This window comes from Hyalella azteca, unplaced genomic scaffold (genome assembly GCF_000764305.2).
Source record: "Hyalella azteca isolate HAZT.00-mixed unplaced genomic scaffold, Hazt_2.0.2 contig11647, whole genome shotgun sequence".
Lineage (NCBI taxonomy): Eukaryota > Metazoa > Arthropoda > Malacostraca > Amphipoda > Hyalellidae > Hyalella > Hyalella azteca.
In genome coordinates this window covers 281,910-306,369 of record NW_025941636.1, presented here as the reverse complement: position 1 = coordinate 306,369, position 24,460 = coordinate 281,910, and the positions used below count along the sequence as shown (strand labels likewise).

The 24,460-nt window shown below is 36.6% G+C and overlaps 1 protein-coding gene across 1 annotated transcript in view; it reads left to right on the top strand.

The window, feature by feature from the left end:
* Positions 1 to 24,460, top strand: part of LOC108668151 (neuropeptide SIFamide receptor-like) — a 39,896-nt gene that overhangs the window by 8,353 nt on the left and 7,083 nt on the right. Inside the window, exons 2-5 of the mRNA XM_018155307.1 lie at positions 19,095 to 19,345; positions 22,848 to 22,973; positions 23,295 to 23,450; positions 23,820 to 23,957. Coding sequence (XP_018010796.1) covers positions 19,095 to 19,345; positions 22,848 to 22,973; positions 23,295 to 23,450; positions 23,820 to 23,957 — 671 coding nt within the window. The remainder of the gene's footprint in view (positions 1 to 19,094; positions 19,346 to 22,847; positions 22,974 to 23,294; positions 23,451 to 23,819; positions 23,958 to 24,460) is intronic.

Below are 24,460 nucleotides of genomic sequence, written 5' to 3'. Positions count from 1 at the left end.
GAAATTTGTTCTACATTATCAATATTCTAAGATGGTCGAGTCTTGAAAAATGCAAATTTCCTAACGAGTTAGCCTTCAATTCTCAACATGAGCGGTAATGTTTCGGAAGGTAATTTGGAAGGCGAAAATTATCGAAGTGTTACGAAGCAGATCTTTAATGATTGCATAGCAGACAATGAATACTAATGTAGTAAAGCATTCGTAACAAATTTTAAAATTCTTCTCGTAAATCAATAAATATCCAAATTATTATAAATTATTCATGCTTTCAGGCCTTTGAGGCTGCGATCGTCCACTATAAATTTTGATATAGAATTTATTCCAGATTTTTGGGGGTATTGAGAAGCTCTAGAAACTACCTTTAAAAACGTAAAATATGGACCAGCGCTGTAAAATGGATGCTTTGAGGCTAAATTTATTCCTCAGCTCGACCGAGAAGTGAAGAGGCGAGCTATGAAACTAATGTATGAGGCTTCTTATTAAATGATAATTTATGAAATTTTTAAAATTTCTCTGTGTCTGTGGCCCACTAATTGTGGCCCACTAAGGTTTTTTTTAATTTCACCCGTTGAATACATTTAGCCTGAAATTTATTATCGCGATGATCTGGTTGTTTTTGGGAGGAAAATAAAATCATGTCAGAAATTCGCTAGTCCGCGCAATCAAGCAAAAGTACTCTCATGTATATTGTAAACCAAGCGCTCAAATACCGGTGAGAAAAATTTTCAGAGTCACCTTTAAAAATTTGCAGCCTGAAAACGTATTGTTTATGAAAGAGAAATTAAAAATTGTTGTCGCTGAATATGCATAGTACCTATCGTTCGTTTGCGCAAAAGTTAAAATGAAATAGTAACAATTTATATATATGGCTGTTTCAGCGCTTATTAGGCCGTAGGCCTGTCGCCGAATCTTAATATTGCAGAACATCCACAGCTTGTTGCGGGCTTGAGCGCGCAACTCACTGCTACAATTCTGCTGTGCTTTAACCGCCCGGCCTCCTTGCCGATTCTGACCAGAAACTGGCGCACAGAGCTGGGATCGAACCCGCGCCTCTCTGCTCCGATCTTGGTACTGTGAAATGTAACCACTGGGCCTGAAAATTAAATTAAAAAACTTTTGGAAACGTTTTCACTAAAAGAAACAATTTTGAAACTGATGAAACCTTGGAGTTCTTAATAAAATAATATACGATTTTAATTTGAAATTTTATTGCAGTATTACGAGTACACGACACATTAAATTTTGAATAATTCTCATCAGAGCACCAGATGACCGCAGAAAATTTCTTCTCACGCATTAGTGGTAGGGAATTTTTCACTATTCCCAACCATTGTTTTTAGCACAAGTAATTCTTCACCTCATTTTCACGTATAAAGCTCATAAATTAAAAACCGTGTTCAATAAATAAATAATAAATAATAACCCTCGTGTGTATTCACGAGGTTTCTTGGCTGTCTAATTGTCTTCTTGATTTTAAGCCAATATTCTGCAACAATACGTTGATGACATTTTTTTTTTATTTTTAAGCATCCCATCCCACGTCAAACTCTTCTTAGATTACCTAAATTCTCACCACAAATCCATCAAATTTACTATGGAGCTGGAATCTAACAATAGCCTGTCCTTCCTCGACTGCACTATTAATAAATAGGTATAATGGCTGTTTTCAAACTTCTGTGTTCCGAACATTGACTTTCACAGGACCTCAGTACCAGCTTTTTTAGCTTTTGCTGGTTTCGATTTAAGATTAATGGGATTCAAACACTTTTACATCGGGGCTTTCGTATTTGTTCTACTTACCATATTCTACACGCTGAATTCGAATTTTCACGCAATATCTTTTCGCTGAATTTCCGACTAATCAGGTTTACCCAAATAAAGAAATTCATGTCCAAGCCGTATAATGAGGTTGCTCTCGAGCGCAAAAGTAGGAATGTCGTTTATTGCTCTCTTCTTGCCCTGCATCCGAAACTATGTCAAAGGAGCTAAAAATTTTGTTTTCAAAGTACTTAGCAAATGTTAATCTCCGTGTTTTACTGGTCAACAAATTCAAAATCGGTTCTTTTTTAAGTACTTATATACCCACCCTGTGCAAATGCGAGCGTCCCTAGTTTATAAATATAGTTGTGCACGATATACATCTGCGCACGTCGGGATGACGTGTCGCAATCTTTATTCTAGGGTCGCAGAACATAAGGGCAGGAGTTGTAGAACTGGTCATTTACTATCGCGCCCCCCTTATTCGGCTGTGCGTGCTCACGCCGAGCAGTGCGATGTTCCAATTACCGATAGTAACTCCAAGGTTTAGCTTCCACTTCCGGTGTTTCTGATTTGCGCATTTTAGAATCATTGTATATTTTTAAACAGAGGGCTAGTTTAAATTCAGCTTTTAGCTCTTACCCACTTGTAATTGCAAATAGATAGGTTTTACCGCTTAGGTTCGTTTTGTAATCTTGACTGTACCAATTACTTATTTATTTGTGTTCTAGAATTTTCAAATTGACGATGGAGCTGGACTCCATCGTCCGTTTCCATCGTCTGGACTCCATCGCTGGAAACGTTTTCTTTAAAGATAGTATGAATTTTTTTGGAGTTTTCTTTGTTTTTAATTTTTTGGTGAATTTGCGATTCAAGCAAACAAATGAAATTAATACTAATAACAGTGTTGGCATGTGTGATATTACCTCATGATTAAAAGGGAAATAGATGAATAAAAATGCGCATCTATCATTCCATCTACATAAATAGAACCGGTAACGTCGTGTTCAGTATCAAGCAACATGGACTTGCGCCCAGAACTTGTACGAGGTAACATCGCTGAACCTGGCAGGATGCCATGAATTACTGCGCTGCATTTCCCTACAACGAGAGCCCGTCTTGTGGTGGCGAAGATTTTGGCAGCTGATGGCTCTGCTTGCCATGGCACAAATAAATTTTTGGCAGCTCATTTCTAGCCGCTTAATTTTGCCCGTCTTGTGACTAAAAAAATTGGCTGCTGATGGATATCTTCTCAATTCTGCTTGACATGTGACGAAGATAATTTTGATAGCTGATGGCAAGCCATTTTATTCTGCTCGTCCTGTCACGAGAAAATGGGCAGCTTTTCTTTTATCTTGATTCGTTTCGTCTTGAAAAATAGGCAGCTAATGGTTAGCCCCTTAATTCTGCTTGGCTTGTTACGATAAAAATTTGCATCCTTGGACTAGTCTAAATTGATTCGGCTTTACATGTGAGGTTGACAATTTTGGCAGCTGGTAGCCAATCAATTGAAAATTATATCAATTGGTGTCAATTTTGGTAGCCTATCAATTCTGCTCACCATGTGACGATAAGAACTTTGTAGGCCCTGAGCGAGGCATTAAGAAACTTTTAATTTTTCTTCAGTTCTTCAACTCGGAACAAATCAACGCTATGAAGCGTACGTGGTTCTAAATCATGCTTAAGGTCGCGATTGAGAACCGCGAGCCCTCAGGCAGGCTTGGCTTGATCCCTATGAGAATCTATCACTACGTATAGTCATTATAACTCCGCTCGTAAATGAGGTATCAATCTAAATTTTTTCATGCTCATTCAGCTATTTATTTACAATTTCCCGACAGCTACAAATTATATGTTAATTTTGTATAACATCAGTTATGACACAGTAAAATGTTGCTCATCGATGTTCATAATACATGTGAGTGATGCGACTCTCCTAAATTTTTTAGACATAAGGAAGTAGTACTATTTATTCTCTATTGATCGGTATTAAAGTCATACTTATATCACCCTCTATTTTGTAGAAATTACCTAACGAAATACTTTTTCATCACTCCTGAATCGTAGATTTCCCATTTTCTTTTGAACCTGGCCCCGAGCATGTAAAAGTGTCGTACGTTGTCGCGACACTTTCCTTGGCGGTCATAAAGCAGCTCGCGTGAAGTGGCATAGTCGATTGTCTACCCTCTTCTAGGGGGTAGAGGGACAGCCTCCTTACCCCCCTTATCCTCCTGGGTGTAGAGGGCTAGCACGTTTAAATTACAGCCTTCCATTGTTAGTTCGTAGACAAAGATTTTCCTTATTTAGGTGCATCCCCAGAAGGCCTTGTGGATCATGACCACGATGTTGAAATCAAATGTCCAAGCTCTGCACGCTATTTCAAGACTATTAAAAATACTGTGATTGCTAAAAATGCAATCATTTGAAAGTCGTTGACGATCAAATAATACTAAACAGAAGACATTCCTTCTTCTTCCAAGTTCCAGATCAGATGAAAGTTAGCGGACGAAGTAAATGTAATTTCGTGACCTGAATACCAGAAGATATACATATAATTGTTGTTGACTTTGAACAGATGTTTTGGCTCAAGCGAATGGAAGAGCAGCTTAAAAATTTTACTTAAACAACATGTTACCTTGCATTATCAACGATGATGTTGAATATTGAATAGATATTGAATTTTTGTTATACGGATCATTGTGTATTCAGTCGAGCGAGCCTCGACCATATGAGAACAAAGAGCCTCACAATTTTCACCCCTCTCCCCCCCTCCAAAAACCCATGCTGTGGTTTCACAGCTTCCCCCATCTGTCTCCATCACCATGGAGACGGACACTTCGCTCTTGTTATGCAAGCGACTGCGCTTATCGCTGTCGTTCTAAGTAAACTTTTGGTCTCTGTGCAGTCCTATATAAATAGAAAATAATTAATAGTCTAATGGCAATATGTTCATTCTGAAATTTGTACTATTTGAATTAAATATCATCGAAATGATTAAGGTATTGAATGTGATGCATTTATATGATGAAGATGAGCATGTAACTTTGCGAAAACAGTCTATTTGGGTCGAAGTCTAAGCTCATATTATAATGAAAGACACCGGCACATCTTAGACGCGGGGGAGAGAGGAGGGGTGTCAGACATGAGGTGGGTGAGAAGAGGTGTCCTCCTCCTGCACCCAGACCCTCTTTGTGGGCTGCCTAAGAGACTGTACGAACATCGAGGCACTTCATGTCAATACCGCTGTCCTTAATGGAAACTATTGGTCTGAATTACAGTCTTTGTACTTTGATATATCTTAATTACCAGTTAAAATAAAATTTATTAAAAAAAAATAAATAATAATCTAGCGATAATTTGCCTTTCGTGTAGAAATTTATACTATTTAAATTAAATATCAGAGACTTTATTTCGGTATTGAATATTATACATTTATATATGGGGGATGAGAATATATGAACATGAAAAAAAATTAAAATTTATTTATTTAAATCAAAAACTAAATTTATGTTTATATGTTTTTAAGGCCGCGTGGTATATAGCAAAGAATTTGTTGGTAGTATTCAAAGATCATGTGAGGCTGTATTGTGGTGCAGCGACACGGGCTCGCACGGCATTCCTGTGACACCACGCCGGCCAGACGTAAGATAGTAGTCACGGCAGTGACCGCGAGCACGCTCGCTTTGGAGTTCGGGCGGTTATCCATACCTCCCTTAAGGATTTTTTGGGAAATGGGCCTTAATTTAATTTCACGTTTCAACAGTTTCCTTTCCTTTCAAATATCAATATAGCCATTGATATTTGCACAATCGACAGTTGATTGTAAATACCAAGTCAGCATTTTTCCATATTTTAATTAATTTTTTAAATTTATATATATGTATGCAAACCCTCAATTTTTTAGGGTTTAAATTACTATCGCAGCATCAAATCCAAATTTAAGATTTAAATTAGTTTATTCTTAAGATAATATATTCATGGAAGACAACCTCATTATCAACGTTCAACACGAAAATTCTCATCATTATTTTTCATTTTCATGTCCTGAGATGGAGCCGAAAGAAAATTAAGGAAGTCATTTCCTCTTGCCTTTCACCGGCATAGCTCGCCAGGTTATTTGTAATATTCGGTGAGGGCACCAGAATTGACACATTTTTCGTGTCAGCGAAAAATATAAAGGAACAAATTTACTCTTCGTCTTCAAGAACTTCTCATACAATACCCTTGCCTTCATTATCATACCAGTTGCTGTGCCCGTTCGTCATGCCTTCTAATGAGCACCCTAATGAGATTTGTGGTTAACATGGAATCTCGTGAGGTATTATTGTCACATTCCGAAGAAAAATGGGGGCTGCCTGAAAAAAACAACATATCTATTTCTCTTCCTTATTTGAAGGTTCTATTCACTGTGTGATGCTAGCAAACATGTGCGTACCAGTGGACCATTTTGAAGATTCTCTTCATTTGCATCAGCAATTTGAATGTCCTTTGAAATAAGAGATAGAATCCCAGCGAATAGATTTGCGTGAATTGAGTAAGATGATTTTTTCGGGCTTTCTATGCGTATTTGTTGTTTCGTGAAATTTAGTCGATTTTTCCAAAGCCATTCATATTTTGAAGCTACTAATCCACTTATATTAAATTTATATTAATACTAAAAAGTTTCATTTCTATTTAAAAGGTTTTAAATAATTTGTTGTTTGATGTAACGAATGGTACTGATGATTTAAAAGCGATATTTAAGTATTCATTAGCAGATGGTAAAGATATTCAGAAATTGCAACCTGCTTCAAATATCCACCTTTTCCATCAGTCATTCAGTTTATATTATTTGGAGATTACGTTTCTCGCAATGGCTGGAGGGTCGGAACATGAAGATATCTAGCGTATTTCAGCAGCTGTAAGTCGATCCCCAAAAAATACCGACTAACTTTCGATAAAGTGTCCGTCAAGCGAACAATATTCTGAACCAACTTTCTTAAATTAACCTCGACTCCGAAATTTGCTGGAAAAGTTAACAAACTATCGTTGAATGCGCGCGATAAACAAAGACCGATAAGGGCACCTCAAGTCGAGACTTCGAAACGAACTCGGAGATGTCGTAACGAATGCGTCGAATCGTGTTATTTTAGTACACGTTGACATTACATTTTATGTTTCAACTTCGAGCGAGTTGTAGAAATTTTTTTCATTAAATTCAGCAGCCTTAAAAATGTACCTCTAATTTTTTACATGAAGATAAGCCGAAATAAGAAGCATTTTCATGAAGTATACTGTGACAATTAAACAACACGGCATTTAGGACATCAATTAAGTTGTCCAGTATAAACAATACAAATTAAAGGAGTATCAGTGTACAATTTTACAGGGTGATCCTTATGAAATACTCGAGATTTTAGTTGTTCAAGCGCTACATGTATAGGTCACGCAGCAATTCTTTTTCGCGGCTATTCGAAGTATTTATTGGTTCTGCATCGAGGAGCTTGGCTTAAAATGCCGTCTCCGGAGTTGTAACTTCACCCAAAGTTTAGCCAATATTGTTTGAAAGAAGAATACCGTAAATATTTACATCGCATAACACAGAGTTGGAACTCTCTTTTTCGAGCGCGTCACCGAGCTTTGTTTATTTATTGTTCATAGCAAGCAGTGAATTCCTATATCTTCATATATATGGTACCCATTCATTCTCTACCCTGTCCGTACCAATGGCTTATTAACGAGAAACTTTTTTAATGCAAAGGGTTCTATGGTGCCGATATTTCATTTAATAATAAAATTTTTCCATAAGTCTAATGAAAGGCTATTCATATTCACGACCATTGACGCACACAGTGCGTGTGTCACGATCGTAAAGAGAAAGCGGACGGTCGAAGTTCAACATGGGACTGGAAGAAACGCGCCCCAATCAAATTAAAAATGCCGTTACCAAAATTTTTGAATGTTTTTAATATCATTTAACTCACATTGATTACCTGATTTATTTGTTGCGACTTGCCAATTTACACGTCCAATAACAGAAATTGCTAGATCATTAAGAGCGTGTGAGTACTATTCAGATGAGATTATCATTAATATTATTCGTGCACGTGATGCCCACAGCAGCCATTACTGAGATAAAGACAGTATAGAATTTATCCTTCGTAGAGAAGCAGCAAACGTGGCCCTGGATTTAGTAGGTCTAATGGCAGGAGTTCAGTTTGCTCGGGTGGCTCTCACACATTCACCGACATTGTTATTATTCTGGAGCTAGTGTTTCCAATAGCGCATCTGTTAACGGTGAAATGGCAAAAGCTGCTGAGGTCCGGAATGCTACTGCTTCTGCCTGCAATAATGCAGTGTAGTATGCAGCGTATCTGTTCTACGACCAAATACTGGGTGGCTTGGAACCCTCATTGCAGAGTTGGAATGCGGGTTTGAATCTGTGAATTTAGAGGATAGTTACTTCAGTTGCGAACTATTTTCCAAGAAATGAACGCTGATTTATCCGTAATTTATTCGCGATTACGTTGTATTTTCTCTTTTGTGAATTCTAAAGATTAAACCTCAATGAACAACGTCACGTTACATTAATCTTATATTTCTAGCTCATTTCATTTGCAATGTAAATGACGAATTTTTTTGTTATCCAAATATAATTGCAATCAGTTTTTTTGTCACATATCTCATAGACTGCGCGAGCATGTTGCCTTGAAGCGTCCACTTATTACAAGCTCTAGCTTGAGGCTATGTTAACTTGACTCATGACCTTCTGGTATCCTTTCTGATGATCTTATGGTATCCTCCTTTCTAATGACCTCATGGTATCCTCCTTTCTTATGAACTTATAGCGTCCTCCTTTCATATGACCTTATGGTATCCTCCTTTCTTATGACCTTATAGCATCCTCCTTTCATATGGCCTTATGGTATCCTCCTTTCTTGTGACCTTATAGCATCCTTCTTACATATGGCCTTATGGTATCCTCCTTTCTTATGACCTTATAGCATCCTCCTTTCATATGGCCTTATGGTATCCTCCTTTCTTATGACTTATAGCATCCTCCTTTCATATGGTCTTATGGTATCCTCCTTTCTTATGACTTATAGCATCCTCCTTTCATATGGCCTTATGGTATCCTCCTTTCTTATGACCGTAAGATATACTTTCTTATGACCTTATGGTATCCTTCCATAACCTTATGGGTTCTGACGTAGCAGTTCCAGGCCGCGCTGGAGCGTCAACTCAGTATTCCTCCGCGCTCAGCTCCGGCAAGCAAGTCGTCCTCGTCACCTCGTGACGGCAGCTCTGTTGCGTAATGGAGACATCCTGCACTCTACACAGTTTTTCCCTTCTCTCACTTTAAAAAAGTCACAATCGCACTTTCGAAGTTAGGGCCAATTATTATTTTCACGTGTGCCAAATGATGCACATTGAGTCTGCTCCCGTTCCACAAATTTATTTTTTATCTCAGAATACATATCATCAGCCTAATATAACCATGATCTGAAATTGATGTTTGAGTCATACCCTTTTCGAATAATAATGGATGTATTCATGTATCCACATCTCTTTAATCATTACGTTGCTATAATACTGCATTTTATTAATTTTCCAACAACAAATCATATTCTAGTTTGACATGAAATTTACAATTGCACACAAATACTGAAGTTGAACGTCCATATCATATATTATACGTACACACTCGTAACAAATATGTTTAATGTTATAATAGAACAACACACTCGCATGTTTGGAATTCAGGTTTTTTATGCTCATTTTTTCATTTTTACTATGTGTTGGTCATTTTTTTACTAAGTGTAAAACCTCCCATTCACATGGATATTTTAGACATTATTATTTATTTTTTGATCATATCATCAGTGAAAGGCAGCTACGTGAGAAATAAATTTTTGTCTTTCTGGCTTTGATTCTTGAACGCTTTACTCTAGTATTTCTATTTTTTAATATTCTAACAGGCTGGTTTCGGTATTATTTTTCGTGCTTTTTCTGTGTGATGAATCGTCTGCAAATCGCCTGCATATCACGAAAAACGATGTATATATGACATGACACATGTAATCCGTTTTCACAGAATCATTGCATGAATATTTCGTATCTCTGTACAAGCAAAGAATATTTTAAGCCTCATAGCTTGAGGTCTGGCGCCTCCTTATCTCACGGAATATCTTCAGCGAGTGTCGGATCTACCTTCTTAAAGACGATTGCGTTCGTCATCAACAGCGGACCTCGTCGTACCATCTACACGTTGCCGAGCGAGCGTAACCGCGGCAGCCGCCGCCAGAACCTGGAACAGTCTGCCGACTTCCGTAACATGGGCAGATGTTTCGTCGACACCTAAAGACGGAGCTATTTCGTATGAATCAGATACTTATTCTTTTTTATCCATTCTCATCCTTTCTCGTGTCATTTTATTTTTATAATTTATTTTATTTACGTATTTTTTTACTTACTTTTCGCTTGCTATTAAACTTATTTTTAACGTGCCCTGGAAGTTCATTTGAACCAGACACCACGATAACTGCTTCGTGGAATAATAATAGCATTTTTAGCTCAATATCAAGTTGAAGATCCGCAAGTATCATTCTGAGCCAAAATACTTCTGAAGTTATGACAGATGCAAGTGAGAAACGTTGCCATTGCAGAGCTTCTATCGCTCACGACAAACTTAGGGACTTGGAAGTTCACTTTGCTGAGCTGCGTCATACACACACAACTTTGCAACTTTGGCCATAACGTCGAAGTGCTTGTTATACTCCAGTGCCTCGTGTATAACGTATATGCTAGTCTGGTGCATGTGGCCTACAAATCCACGAAACGCTCGTCTCTATACCGTATCATTGCATGTGACACTTGTGGTGATATTGTGTTCTTTGAACGAACATGTTACACTCTGCTGCTCATGTTACACACGAGATATTTATAGTAATCTCTGAACCGATATGTTTTATTTTGTTGTATGTGTGATGAAACTGATGATATAGTGCATATTACACGTGTGATGATATAGTGCTGAGAACACCGGTTCTACGTGTGCTCAGTGCATCTGTAACACGCCAGCTCATCCACGGTGCACGCGATTGCATTGATCGTGTTCAAGAGACTGCTATACTAATGCAACAAAACATAGCCATAAGAGCACTTGATGGGAGCACTTCTATTCGACCGACTTGGTATTCAGAAAAAACGTTCAACAAACAGTGCCTTCGAAAGCAGGAAGAGGGCGTTCGAGTTACGATTTTGGTTTTGTAAATACCATGGGGCGTCCAAATCACAAACAGGATTACAAGTCCGTGTAACACTGACGATGATTTTGAAAATCATTTTTCGTATTTCGTTCTATGTATGATACTTTAAAGAATTCAAACAGTTCAGAAAACACGTACAATTACTTCGAAGACATTTCTTTGTATTTTTTTAATTATTCAGGAGACATTTAGAAATTTTCATAAAACACCGACCATTTTTTTAATTATCATTTTTATTTTATTAATTGAGATTTTGTTACTTTCACGATTGTATCGAACATAATTACCTTATTAACGAAAGGCATTAAAATTATGTGGTCAAATCGTTTTCCCTAAATTTGGGCGGCATCAACTAAAGTAATTTTAAACGTTTCGTTTTTCCTTCTCCTAATGGCCTTTTGTTGGCACATTGTAAATTTTGTAGACATATCTTAAAATAATTCAATCTGTTAAATTATCCGAAAATACTTTATGTTGAATTGGTTGCTGGACCGAAATATAATAAAGAGTTTATTGTAAATTTTATGCAGTTTCTGTTTATCTACATATTTTTACGAATGATGATAGGTAACATAGCAGAAATCCACCAAATAGACAAGTTTGTTTTTTTCCATAGTTCCTGTAGCAGGTGAAAATTCATCGAAGAGTTTAAACAGCGTCCCAGGAAGGAAAATTTCTACGGCATATAGTTTCGCCTGCATGAATTTTAATGAGCTGCTCTATAAACATATTCGGCCAGCTTTGTGATTGATATCAATGGTTTATTCTGCGAATAATATCGTGATTATTTATTTATTTTAGACACTCATGAAAAAACGGAAAGATTTAACTTCCTTGCGAATATAAGCCTTTTACAGTATTTGTTTAATAAATTTATTTCTTACTAGTTAAGAATAAAATAAATAAAGCAGAAACAGTCTTTATTTATCCGAACTTCATCTAGACCAAATTTTTGTGTCGCCACAACGATCTGATGAATAATTTATAACTTCATAAAAACTATGAGCGAATGATGTCACAAACTCATGTCTGGCAGTGGAATAGAACTTTTATAATGACAGGGATGCCAAATAATGGAAATTTTTTTAAATATGTAGTTGCTAGTTGCGACAGAGTTGCTCTCGGTCGCAACTAGTGCGTTATTATTATTTTCACGAACTCACAACTACTGGTCAAGCAAAATTTATGAGTTTGCAAGCAAAAAAAGTTCACGCCACATTTGTTGGCGTGGTTGTTGCAACATTGGTTCATTAGCAGGTTAGCTTTGCTATAGAAGTTGCCTGTGATAAGTAGCAGGTTGATTAGCCATTCATGGTGAGTTAGCCCGTGCACCAGGGTATACAGACGCTGCTCGACAAGTTGCGAGTGAGCAGCAGCAGGATAACCTGTTACCTCTTACAGCTGCACCGCAAAGTTTATATTCTTACTTTTTATTCTTCTGACACATGAACGCGAATTTTCGACAACAAACTCATCTTAAATTTTCGAGCACTTTTTAAATATTAAATTTTTATTACAACACTTCTCTTTAACTTCACTTCTTGTTTGTTTGTTTGTCTGTCTGTCTGCTACAAATCTTATAATCGACATTTAACACACTTCTACCTCTCCAATCGATCTGAAATTTTGCACATTTGCGTAAAAATTTTTCTATTAAAGTAAAATTTAAAAAAAATTCTGCTTCATAACTTATAATCGATGTTTAACACACTTCCACATGTCTAATCGACCAGAAATCTTGCACACTTGCGTAGAGTCGGAGACAATGCATGTATCAATCGACAGAATAAATAATTTTGAAAAATTTACATTTTTTAATTTTAAAAATAAAATTAAGAAATTAATTTCGTAATATTTGATAATAAAATTAGAAATTCATTGTACATGTGTAACATCAGAGATACTGGATTCTTTGGAAGTGTTGTTTTTAAAAAGTAATTTTTAAACGCATATTATTTTTCTATCATGTCCTCAAAAAAATGCGAAATTCTATATTTTTCTATGTTCCGATCAAATAAGAATGACATTATGGCTACGCTCTCGAATGACCCCTATATTATTTCATGGCCTGGCAAAAACAATCATTGTTTATCGACATAAGTATAAATATTTACTAGGTCCTAAAAGTTCAATTAATACCAATTAGACCAATTAACTAATATAGTTGAAGAGGCCATAGGCCACCCGCTTGATCGCACTATTAAGACGAGAGCTACGAGCCCTGGTCAGGCTGTTCTCCCTCCTAAAATATTTATGATTCCTAGAATTTGTTGCATTGAAGCGTCATAAAATTTCTACGTTGTGTGAATATTACCAACATGAATGTTTCTTCACTTTAATCAAGAAACTCCATGTTCAACATTCATTGCTGTTGGTTTTGTATTTCAAGAATCATTCATAACTCATCCATGTTTTATAATCAAGTTATCCAGTGAGATGAATAGACACTCTCGTCCTTTCTAATACTTGAGATTAGGTCAGGTCCCACTCAACGCATTCTTGGTAACATCGACATCATTAAAATGCATTTTCTCGGCATATATATTGACAGAGAGCGCATTTTCCAGTCTGTCCGTCCGTGAAGTCACGTACAGACAGACGGACGGACGGACATGACGAGCACAATAGCGCCTTTTTTGCATTAATGAGAAAATGCGCTAAAAGCCTATGAAACATAACTGGACACCATAAATTTTCATTTGACCTCACAAATAAACGTTGAGTTTTCGAACATTACTTTTAATGTGGCTGTATTATTAAATGTCCATGCCGTATATTGCCGCTTCAGTGTAGCAACGGGTAGCGGGATGCAGACTCCAGAATGTCATTATATTTAGAGCATCTAATTTTGTTAAAATTTCGGTCCAGTGTTTATTTATGATACTTTTTGGCTACAAAAATTTTTTTTAATAAATTACTTCAAATAAAATAACTAAAATAATAGCTGACAAAAAGATACTCTCAAAACCACTTTCCAAAATGCTGGTAATTCTTTCCACTATCCAAGTCTATGATTGAATTTCAGCAATATTCTGTTCGACATATTTGCAAAGTCATTTTATCATTTATTTACCATGACAAGGTGATTTTCAATTGAAGTAGAAAAAACTGATGTACAAACTGTATTGCCTGCGCATGCATTGAAATCCTCCATGAGTGTAAAGCTCATTCTCAGTTGTGTCTTCAATGTAACTTGCCACTCGAATTAGACATTTTGTTCGTCTTACTTATGCGAATGAGTTTAAAACGCACAGACATAGGCGATATATATTCCACTTGGTCACAAGCAAGTGTTTATAATGAATTTCAGCTCAAATTATAACATGATAATATTCTAAGATTCAATTTTGCAATTTTTAAGAAATTTTGTATTAGGTTTTACCACAATTTATAACCTATTTTAGTATTTTTATAAATTTATTATCTAAAATGTAAATGAAAATTCAAGATTTATTTTCTTCTTTCCGAAAAATTTCCGTAGCTTCCATCCAAGGAATTCACGGTTGCGGTGAAAATATTATTAAAACCATTGTAGAACATATAATGCCAGTTATAAAGTCTTCCCTCGTCAATATTTTGTTGATCAGAAGGAAATTAGGAGAGCTGTTCATGAAATATTTCGGTAGTTAATTACGAAGGCAGGACCATAAAACATTTTAATGAAGACGACCAGGCCTATAATTCTGCCAGGCCTCCCGTGGATCTCCCATAACCAAGGGCCAAATTGAAATGCATTCTTCTCAAAATCTAAAAAAACTATATCACCGAACATGAAAAAATTATTATTATGTAATTAAAGCAAAACTTTTTTTAATTTATATGGCATTTTACTAATTTTTACACTGTGTTGATACTGACGTAATGAACAATTTTGTTCAACAAAGACACGTTAAAGTAGTAAAATCAGGATTCTGGTAATATATGTATAACTTTATATTACTCAGCCATTCGGCTCTCAGGAACAGAAAAATTTTGCCTGTTTAATTAATTTAAACTACTGAAAATTATTCAAGTACTTCCACCTTCACTAGACTTTTTTCATTTGCAGTCGCCGTAGTGGTCACGAATATATTTTGTTTAATACTGACAAGCTTTATTTGTACTGTTGAACTGAGCCTTCCAAGGAAACTATATGTTATCTTTTACTCGCAACTTATTGCACTTAGAGGATAATCTATAATATATTTTAAGGTGCAAAACGCTTCGATCTCTAACCTGCATGCTGCACGTGATCCTGACCAGACCAACCTTATTGAACTAACCTGCCTCTATGAGCAGACCTGTCATTTTAAGCTAAATTACCATGTTAAGTTAACTGGTCTCATGTAGCCAACCTGCTACGCTAGTAGAACTTTCGTGCTGTGCAGACATACTTGAGATATCCTGCTTAGTTGAACGGCCGCTTTGAGCTATAACTTCCACGCTACGCAAATATGCCACTCTAAGCTATCATTTCACATATATGTCTCTAATAATATGACTCGTAAAATAATCACGAAAATCAGTCTAAACAGTAGAAATACATTATACTATTTTAGAATAAACTTCAAACATACATAGATTTTGAGAAAGAAGTGCAAACTTGCCTCTATTCAACGATTTAAAGTATAAGGACTTCAAATTATCATATCCTGATTCATGTAATTATTTCTTTCTTCGAAATTTTCTGAATCGGTATCTTTCTTAACGATATGGTAACCAAAGATGTCCGAGTTATAGTGACATGAACTTTCTGTCTATTGACTGTGATTTTCGTTCCCTGACCTTTAATACGTAAACCATTGATGACGCTCAGGCTATCCATAGAGAACGGGTTTAAATGGACCAGGCGTATGGGTGCATCGTCGTCTCATAAAATTTTGGCAATCTTCAACATGTAGCCTTGAGCTACCCACAGACAGCAATCTCTAGGATGAAGCTGCCCTGTTGTCTGTGTAAATATTAGAGCTATTATATTGAGGAAGATATCTTGAGACAAAAAATATCTTGGGGCCATTACCTCGCTATGTTTCTTTTGTGCAGTCTTCCGATCACGGATTTCACTTTCTCGAAAGCTCCAATTTCTCGAATGCTATCATCAGATTGAATTTTTCCAACTCGATTCCAACGCAATCTGGCAACCGATCCCTTGGAGCGAAATCGGAATTTTTTCGAGTTAACCTTAGTTGAAAGAAACCATTTTGCTTTTTTTGCAGCAATGTGGTCTCATATATTTAACAAACCTTAGTTATGAAACAAATAATCCAGATTTTTACAGTCATATAACCATTCGCCGTCACTTTAACTGTGGCTTCATTAAATGCCAAATTCAATCGGAATTTATACAAATAACTTGAAATCTCTTTGCAAATTCAATATCCTGATATTGACGATCTCCGTTCGTTAAAATTCCATCAATTCAATTACTAAACGTAAACATAACAATCCTCAAAATATTTTTGCCCATGTGTTTTTACTTCACTTGCATATTTTTATCGAATCGTCTTCGTGATCGCCACGTTCGAGCTGTTCGTCGCAATCGCCCGGACGCGGTGCACCGATTCTTTCTGCAACTGGTCGAAAAACGCTATATATTTTTCGACAGTCTTTCCTCTAATGGCTGATATTGGCCAGATCCAGGGTTCAGAGGCGCATTTTTTCACTGAATTTCGACGCTTGTCGCCGGTAACGGATTTTCAGATCACAGAATTACTTTCAGAATCACATTTTGACGACTTGTGCAATGGAATTTAAAGAGATAACTCGGTTTCAATTGATTGGGGATGTAGAATTCATGATCCAATTCGCCAACAGAAAGTTTTTCTTCCACTTATCTGAAAGCTGTTCTGGTCGAGAAATTTTTGGTACTACAGTTTCATCCAACGCTATTTTCCCAGTTTAAAAACTAATTTAAGGGTGACTTCTATATAGGCATTCAATGTGTATATTGGACATAGGCCACGACTGCTGAATGAACAAATTACTAAGAAACAAAAGAATTTAAGCTTCTTCATGAATTATACAAAGACCATTTTAAACTTCTGTTTGAAACCAGAACCACACAAGCCCAAAGTTTAAATGAAAAATAATCCAGAATAACGATCAGTGTTTCTTCAACCAATATTGGAGCCGTCGACAATTTTTCATTAAAGTTAATGAAGCACCGAAGATTTCAATGCATAATTTCAATGAAGCAAATGAAGCATCAAAGATATATTCTTCTTATTTCAATGAAGTGAATACCCAAAGAATTCGTTGTCCAATTATACTAAAATGAACCTAGTACCACAGATTTCATCGTCATATTTCACTGAGATAAATGAAGAGTCAACGACTTCACAGTCTTATTGCACTGAAGCAAGTGAAGCACCAAGGAATTCGTCTATTGTTTTCGGCGCGACCAAAATCCGAGCTTCTACGTAGGCGAAGGAGATGCTCTCTGGTCCCGAAGACACGATCGTATCGTTTTCTTTGCAACTTTATTATCGGATTCAATTTGGCAAAAACTCTGATTGTATTTGTAGAGAAAAATTTAACGCATTGAGTCAGAGAAAAGCGAGTGCGTTCTTCAATGGTGCTTTTTTCGATTCATATATGATCTCGGTTTATCATTGCAAATAGAATTGTTATACAGCCGAGTTGAGTCAAATAAATTTATCAAAAATTTTTCTTCAAAACTTTTTCCATTTTGTGCATCAATCGTGTCAATTTTATTCAGTTTCAAAATTTAACTTTTGAAGTTCGTTCTAGTAATATCCTCGGACCGCGAAAATTCATCCTTATTTGTTTGCCTGTATTCTACTTGTCTAGATGCATACATGTTGCAAGCGGTACAAAATCACTTTACCCAAGACCTTGCGATCCGTTCATATATGGAAGCAATTAACCCGCTTCGCACACAGATACCGCCAAGTCGATGTAATTGCTCGTTGTTTATTCAGTCTCGGCAAGACGACCGAACGTGCAACGCAGCCGAGACTGCGGATTGCAATATCAAATTGCCCACTAAGATAGACTCCTTTATTTACTCCCAGCGACGCTGCAACGACTCTCATGAACGTTGCTACTTCATGGCCAGGAAACTTCACGGAATGTACAGGAACAATCATTGGTCTGCCTGGGGGGGGTAAAATTATTCATGTATTATTAGATAAGAATAATTTGTTGTTATACATCATGACCCATATTTAAGTTTAAGCGTTTTTTAAGCGCATTTAAGCGTTCATTTCAATCCAGCTGGCCTGTCAGCTTTTAATTTAATCTTACGTGTCGCAAGAATTTATCTATTAAACGAGTTAACTGAATTTCAGCTTCTTTGAAGTTCTGTGGCCGCATGCGTTAGAACTCTTGAAAATTCGTAAAATTTAAATTAAATTACAATTAAATTAAATTTAATCTAAAACATCGTATTGTATGCCAAAATAGTAATTTTTCAGTGAACGATATAATGTGGCTTAGGTAGGAGGCTTAAGAACATTTACCTACCTGTTGTTTGGTCAATGTTTGACGAGGTAATATCTAACTTCTACTTTCTGAAGGAAATTCAACTTGATTTTCTTGCTATATCGGAGTAACATTTATATGTCAATATTTGCCCACGATAAAAGCTCATTGACGCGCCCTTCGTACCATTCCTTAAGATTAATGATCATTGACTGGACGTTCTCACAATTCCTCTTTGATTTTTAAACTTTCATGCCATTCCAGGACTTGAAGAGAGGATCTCAAAATATTTCTCTACCAGCAGGCTAGCACGCGTTGCTGGGGATGCTGTATGTATATTGTAGGTTAACCTTAGTTGCAAGTTAACTCAGAGCGGCACGTTATCCCAAATAACAAGTTAACTCAGAGCTGCACGGAACAAATCATTACTTAGTTGATTGCCCGAGCTGTGGGAAAAGTTATGATAACATAGATGCCTTTATTATACAAGCAATTCAAATTAATTACGCCTGCATCTTATCTACAGATGAGCCAATGCAACCACGATACCAGGATTACCAGGGCTAACTTCTGCAAAATCACATAAACCTCAGAAGAACTTAGCACAGTATGGATCTAGAAACTATTTTTGTATTTATTTCTAATTGAACAAATTTCTCTTTCTAGCGTGGGTGCTGGGGCTGTTCTCGTGCAAGGCGGTGGCATACCTGCAAGGGGTGAGTGTGTCCGCATCCATCAACACGTTAGTGGCCATCTCAGTGGACAGAGCTCTGGCCATCTGCAGCCCCATGAGATGTCAGTTCACGTCGAGGACGTGTCGTGGCATCATCCTCGTCATCTGGACGTTTAGCTTAGTCATCACGCTGCCCTGGGCCATCTTCTTCAAGCTCGATAACATCGGCAACTCAGATGCTCAGGTGATATTAATAATAAATGGAAGGATAAAAGCTATTTAATAACGATAAAATCTATTTACATTCTTATGGAAGAAGAAAAACTTGTAGTGGAATATAATTTTCCAAGTTCAATCGGTGTGCAATCTTTTGTAATTGAGTTAAAAAAATATAATAGTTTAAAAACTGGAAATCATTTATGTATGTAAGAAGTCACCGTTCAAAATTTAAGTATTTCATTTTCAACTTCTGATAATTATACATAAATTTCCATTAGCCTGCAGGCCTTGCATGCACAATTCGTGTTTGGCAACGAGGATGTCTCACACATATAGTGAAGATTGAATGCATCAGTTTCAGTGCCGGCATGTAGAATTACTCGGTCCGTTAAGCAGCGCATCTAAAATTATAGAGGGAAATATGCCCTCGCTCGTCGCTCCCCTCGAACTGAAGGTTGACGCTACGCTGATCATACAACTGACTGATGCTCAGCTTGGCTAGCGTTGCAGGAATTTAAATCGTCGAGAAATAAAATTTTCCGACGTAATCATAATAATAAAAGGCCAAAAAAATAAATACTATATTCACGAAGAGAGTATAATTATTAACGTTTCCAATCATTGTAATTTTTTTTATTATCGAAAGTTTTGATTTTAGAAATTGTTGAATAAAATTTAATGTTCTAAATCACATTGAAAAAGTATTTAGAAGGTAAAATTTAGATAAAATCAATTATATTCAAAGGTATTGATGTAATTTAGTTCCAAAATCTAAAAATGTGATGCTGAAATAAAATATTTTTGGAGCAGGATTCGGATGAATCCTTATCAGAGCAGCAATCGAAGAAAGTACGGAATAAAAAATTAGACTTATTCATAGCTAGAATCAGGAGAAGCTGATGAATTTAACATATCATACATGAATCTTTTCATCTCGCCATGAAGGCTCGAGGGAGGCAGCGCGCATGTGCGATTTACTCTACTCGCTCGATTTGATGAAGCAAAGCGCAATTGCCACCATTAGGCCGAGGCACTTTCCTAAAAATACGCACCTTCGCCAAATTGCATTCAAGAATTTCTCCAAAGTCTAAATAAGTTTTGCAATAACTGACTTGTGTAAGATATCCGAGTTGGTGAGACTATAACAAAACTCGCGGATCTTTAATTTTAGGAAGAATTTACATATGAAAGTTGAAATTACACATAGAAATATTCTCCATTTCTGAAGGAGTCAAGTCACAATTGTTCGTGAATGCAGTCAAGCTTACGAAAGAAATTAGTTGAAATTGCATAACTTACATTTTACAGGAAGAATTTTACTCACAAAATGTTAAAGTTACGCAGTAATTAGTAATTGCGCGCTTCCGTTTTTTTAAACAGAATTTGAAAATATTACTGCGTAACTTTAGCTAAAACTAAGTATTTCTTCGAATTCTTTACCCATCATTTTCCTTAAATCCTACGCCATGAAATTAGGTCACTTCTGATCCTATTAAAATTTCAAGTAAATAACACTATTGAACACTCTATATGTTTAAACACTCGGCAATTTTCAAGTAGCAGATTCATTTGTGCACCGACTTGCCTAGCTAATCCATGGTCAATGTCCGGAAATAAACATCCTGTAGCGCATCCGCTGATCTGAGATTGCACTGCAAAGTAGATAATCCGACGCATTATTCAGAGGCACGGATGCTGATGAGAGCTCCCTTCGAGATTGCAGTTCTCAGGAGACATCTCCGCTCTTCCGTCTCTGATTCTGCAGATGATAGTTAAATATTGCAATGGGGCGTTACGAGAAGTAGCATGATTGTGTGGAACAAATTCGTGCAGACTGCCATTAGGTACTGAAATTGACCATTTATTGTATCTAGATATGAATATTGAGTGAAACAATTTTGTGCAGTCGATGATCAAATGCTGCAACTGGCCTAGGCTCCCGAGAATATTTATTTTATGAAACCATTTCGGGCTAACGGAAGTTAAATACGCCTATCGACCTTGCTCAGCGAAGCATGAATGTGTTTTATAAATTATAAAAGATGATAGTTAAATGCAGCAAATGGCCTTACATCCTAAATAGAATGATGTGAAACGCATTCATGCGGATAAAATTTAATGCTTCAATTAACCTCTGTTCTAAGCTAAATGAGCTACTGACGTAAGTTTGTGCACTATTAATGCTAACTTTCTATGATATCGAAAAGAAAATATTGCAAGCCGCTGTAATTCGAAATGAGCGCGATTTACGGCATACAATTCAGGTAACATAAATTTCAAACAATGCTCTCACAATTAAGCTGAATTTTTTAATGCATCTTTATCAGCTCCGTAAATAATTTTGAGGAGCGAATTTTCGAATTTTTTAGTCTATAGAATGATTTCTTTAATATGCCTGTTGAGGATATATAATTTTGTTTCTTTGACTCTATATGATGATGAATTTTGAGTTAAATTAATACTTTAATACTTTATCACAGTAAAGAGACAAAATGCAGTTGAATTTTACCTGTTTAAACTGAAGCTTGGTGCAATTTTTGGTACGACTGATTTGTAAAAACTTCATAATTTGTTGATCAGCCTAATTAATAAATTTCTGATCAAAGGCGACTAGACAACCCGCGCCAGCCAGACAAAGACGCAGACGAAATAATTACATTCTGGAAGTAATTGAGGCTTGCAGTGTCGGACGATTTGGCCGTTACTTCCGTGATGATGCTATAAAATGACCTACAATTTGAGCGTCACGTATGCAATGCTTACGAAAGCATGGCAAGACAAGCTGCACTTTGCTAACCTCCTTCTTTTTTAATAGAATTTTGCCCACAGAAATATGTCATATTTTGCAGCAGAAAAAAGCAGGCTGTTTTTATATGATTGAATTGAGTTTATAATGCTAGTAGTCCTAAGGCTTCTCAGTGCAGTTTTCCTAAAAGTAAAACTGTCTGTCTACTTGTAACACTTCCCCGCAATAAACGAAGTTCCTAGTAATTTGAAACCAATCCGCATATCCGTCAAGGTCATTCCACTACTATTCACACCAAGAAAAATTCAAAAAAAGTTTCTTATCTGAAGAATAAATAAGAAAGGCTTCAAACTTTTGTTATTAGTCTTAAGACATTCGATCATAAGCGCAAGTTTCGACGCTTGCTCTGAATTTTGTTTTTCCACTTTTCTCAAAGCGGCTCTCGTTACTAGCGCCCAATTACCTATAATTGCATGGTCGATGCAGCTCAACATACGTGATTGTTCTTTCTACGGCCAATTATTTGAGTTTTTAGGTCTTGAAATCTGCTTAGCGATTTAATTGCGCTAAGTCTCTTCATTTACGAAATATTCAAGATGAAAATGAGAGACCGAAATATTTGCACAATTATAAATAATTTTTTCTAATCTTTCTTATTTTGAATACGAAAAAGTATATATCTACCATACTTTCATGAATGAAAATGAAATGAATTTAAAAGCTTTAATTAATTAATGTTACAGCTCTGAAATAACAACAAACGTTAACACATTTTGCTCAGGTTTGTGTGGATCTGTGGCCCAGCAAAGACATCGAGAAACTCTACTTCGTGTTTGCCAATTTGTTCATGTGCTACTTGCTCCCCTTGACCATCATATCGGTATGCTACATCCTCATCTTCCATAAGGTTAGTGTCAATTGCTTTTTACATATTACATAACTTTCAGCGCATGCTTATCTTATGAAATTCACTACTCTGACGTACCCTTCAGTGATGCAGTGTAGACATTGTTCTAAATTTTTATTTCTTTCAAACGGTGTGCTATACCCTCATCGTCCGTAAGGTTATCATGTATTGCTGCTGTCGAATTAATTACACGCCTTCCATCGCCTACTCAAAGCATAAAAGGCAACGCTAATTAAATTAATTATTCGATTCGATATCACGATTCATCTGGTATATCACGGACTCGGCTAATTCGTTTCTGCCGTATAAAACCAACCCCAGGTGTGGTGGCGACAGCTGCCGGGCGAGGAGCAGACTCAGCGCGTCAACATCATGGTGCATCAGTCGAAGCTTAAAGTCATCAAGATGCTGCTCATCGTGGTCGTGCTTTTTGCATCGTCTTGGCTACCGCTCTACGCACTCTTCGCTAGAGTCAAAGTGAGATGAAAAGATGAATACCTAATGTGTATATTGGTTCAATCGGTATGATTATGTCAGCAGGAGGTCATTGATTGGAGCACAACGAAAGACTGAGAACATGAGAGTTAAAAGTAAAACAATACAATTAAAATATTATCACTGAGTATTGCAAAGTACAATATGACCAATACACAAATTGAATTAACTTCATTGTGTTCATTAGAACAAGGAATTCGAAATAAAATTCGATGGAAATATGGCTAAAAATTTTGAAATTTGAAAGTGAATTATTAGGAATATACTTATTTTTCCAGGGCGCTTCCAGCCATTGTTCCCTGATTATGAGACAAAATTTTCATCATTGTGACGAAATATGTTTAATTTTAGCTGGGAAACGTGACAGAAGGAGAACAGAGGCTGCTACACATCGCTGTACCTGTGGCTCAGTGGCTCGGCTCTTCAAATTCTTGCATCAACCCAATCCTGTACGCCTTCTTCAATAACAAGTTCAGGGCGGGCTTCAAGGTGGGTTGTAATCCTGTACGCCTTCTTCAATAACAAGTTCAGGGCGGGCTTTAAGGTGGGTTGTAATCCTGTACGCCTTCTTTAATAACAAGTTCAGGGCGGGCTTCAAGGTGGGTTGTAATCATATACGCCTTCTTCAATAACAAGTACAGGTCGGGCAAGATGTGCTGCAATCTTGTTCACCTTCTTCAAACACAAGTTCAAGATGTTCTTATAATCACTTGAAGTCATACATGGCTTTTTCATTAACATATCCAATATCGGGGGTTGCAACTAGACTGAATCGCATTACTGCTTAATTATTTTCTTTTTCAATGCCCAGTTATTGTTACGAAATAATAACAAAAGCGCACTGTGCAGTGTGCATGCCCGTGGGACTCGCATGGCATTGTTTAGAGCGAGCCAATCATTCCTCACTGTGACGCTCGGAAAATAATTACCCAAGATTTGTTTTCCACATTTGCATGTAACTCCTCTGTGTCTCATTGTTCCCTGTCATTTTA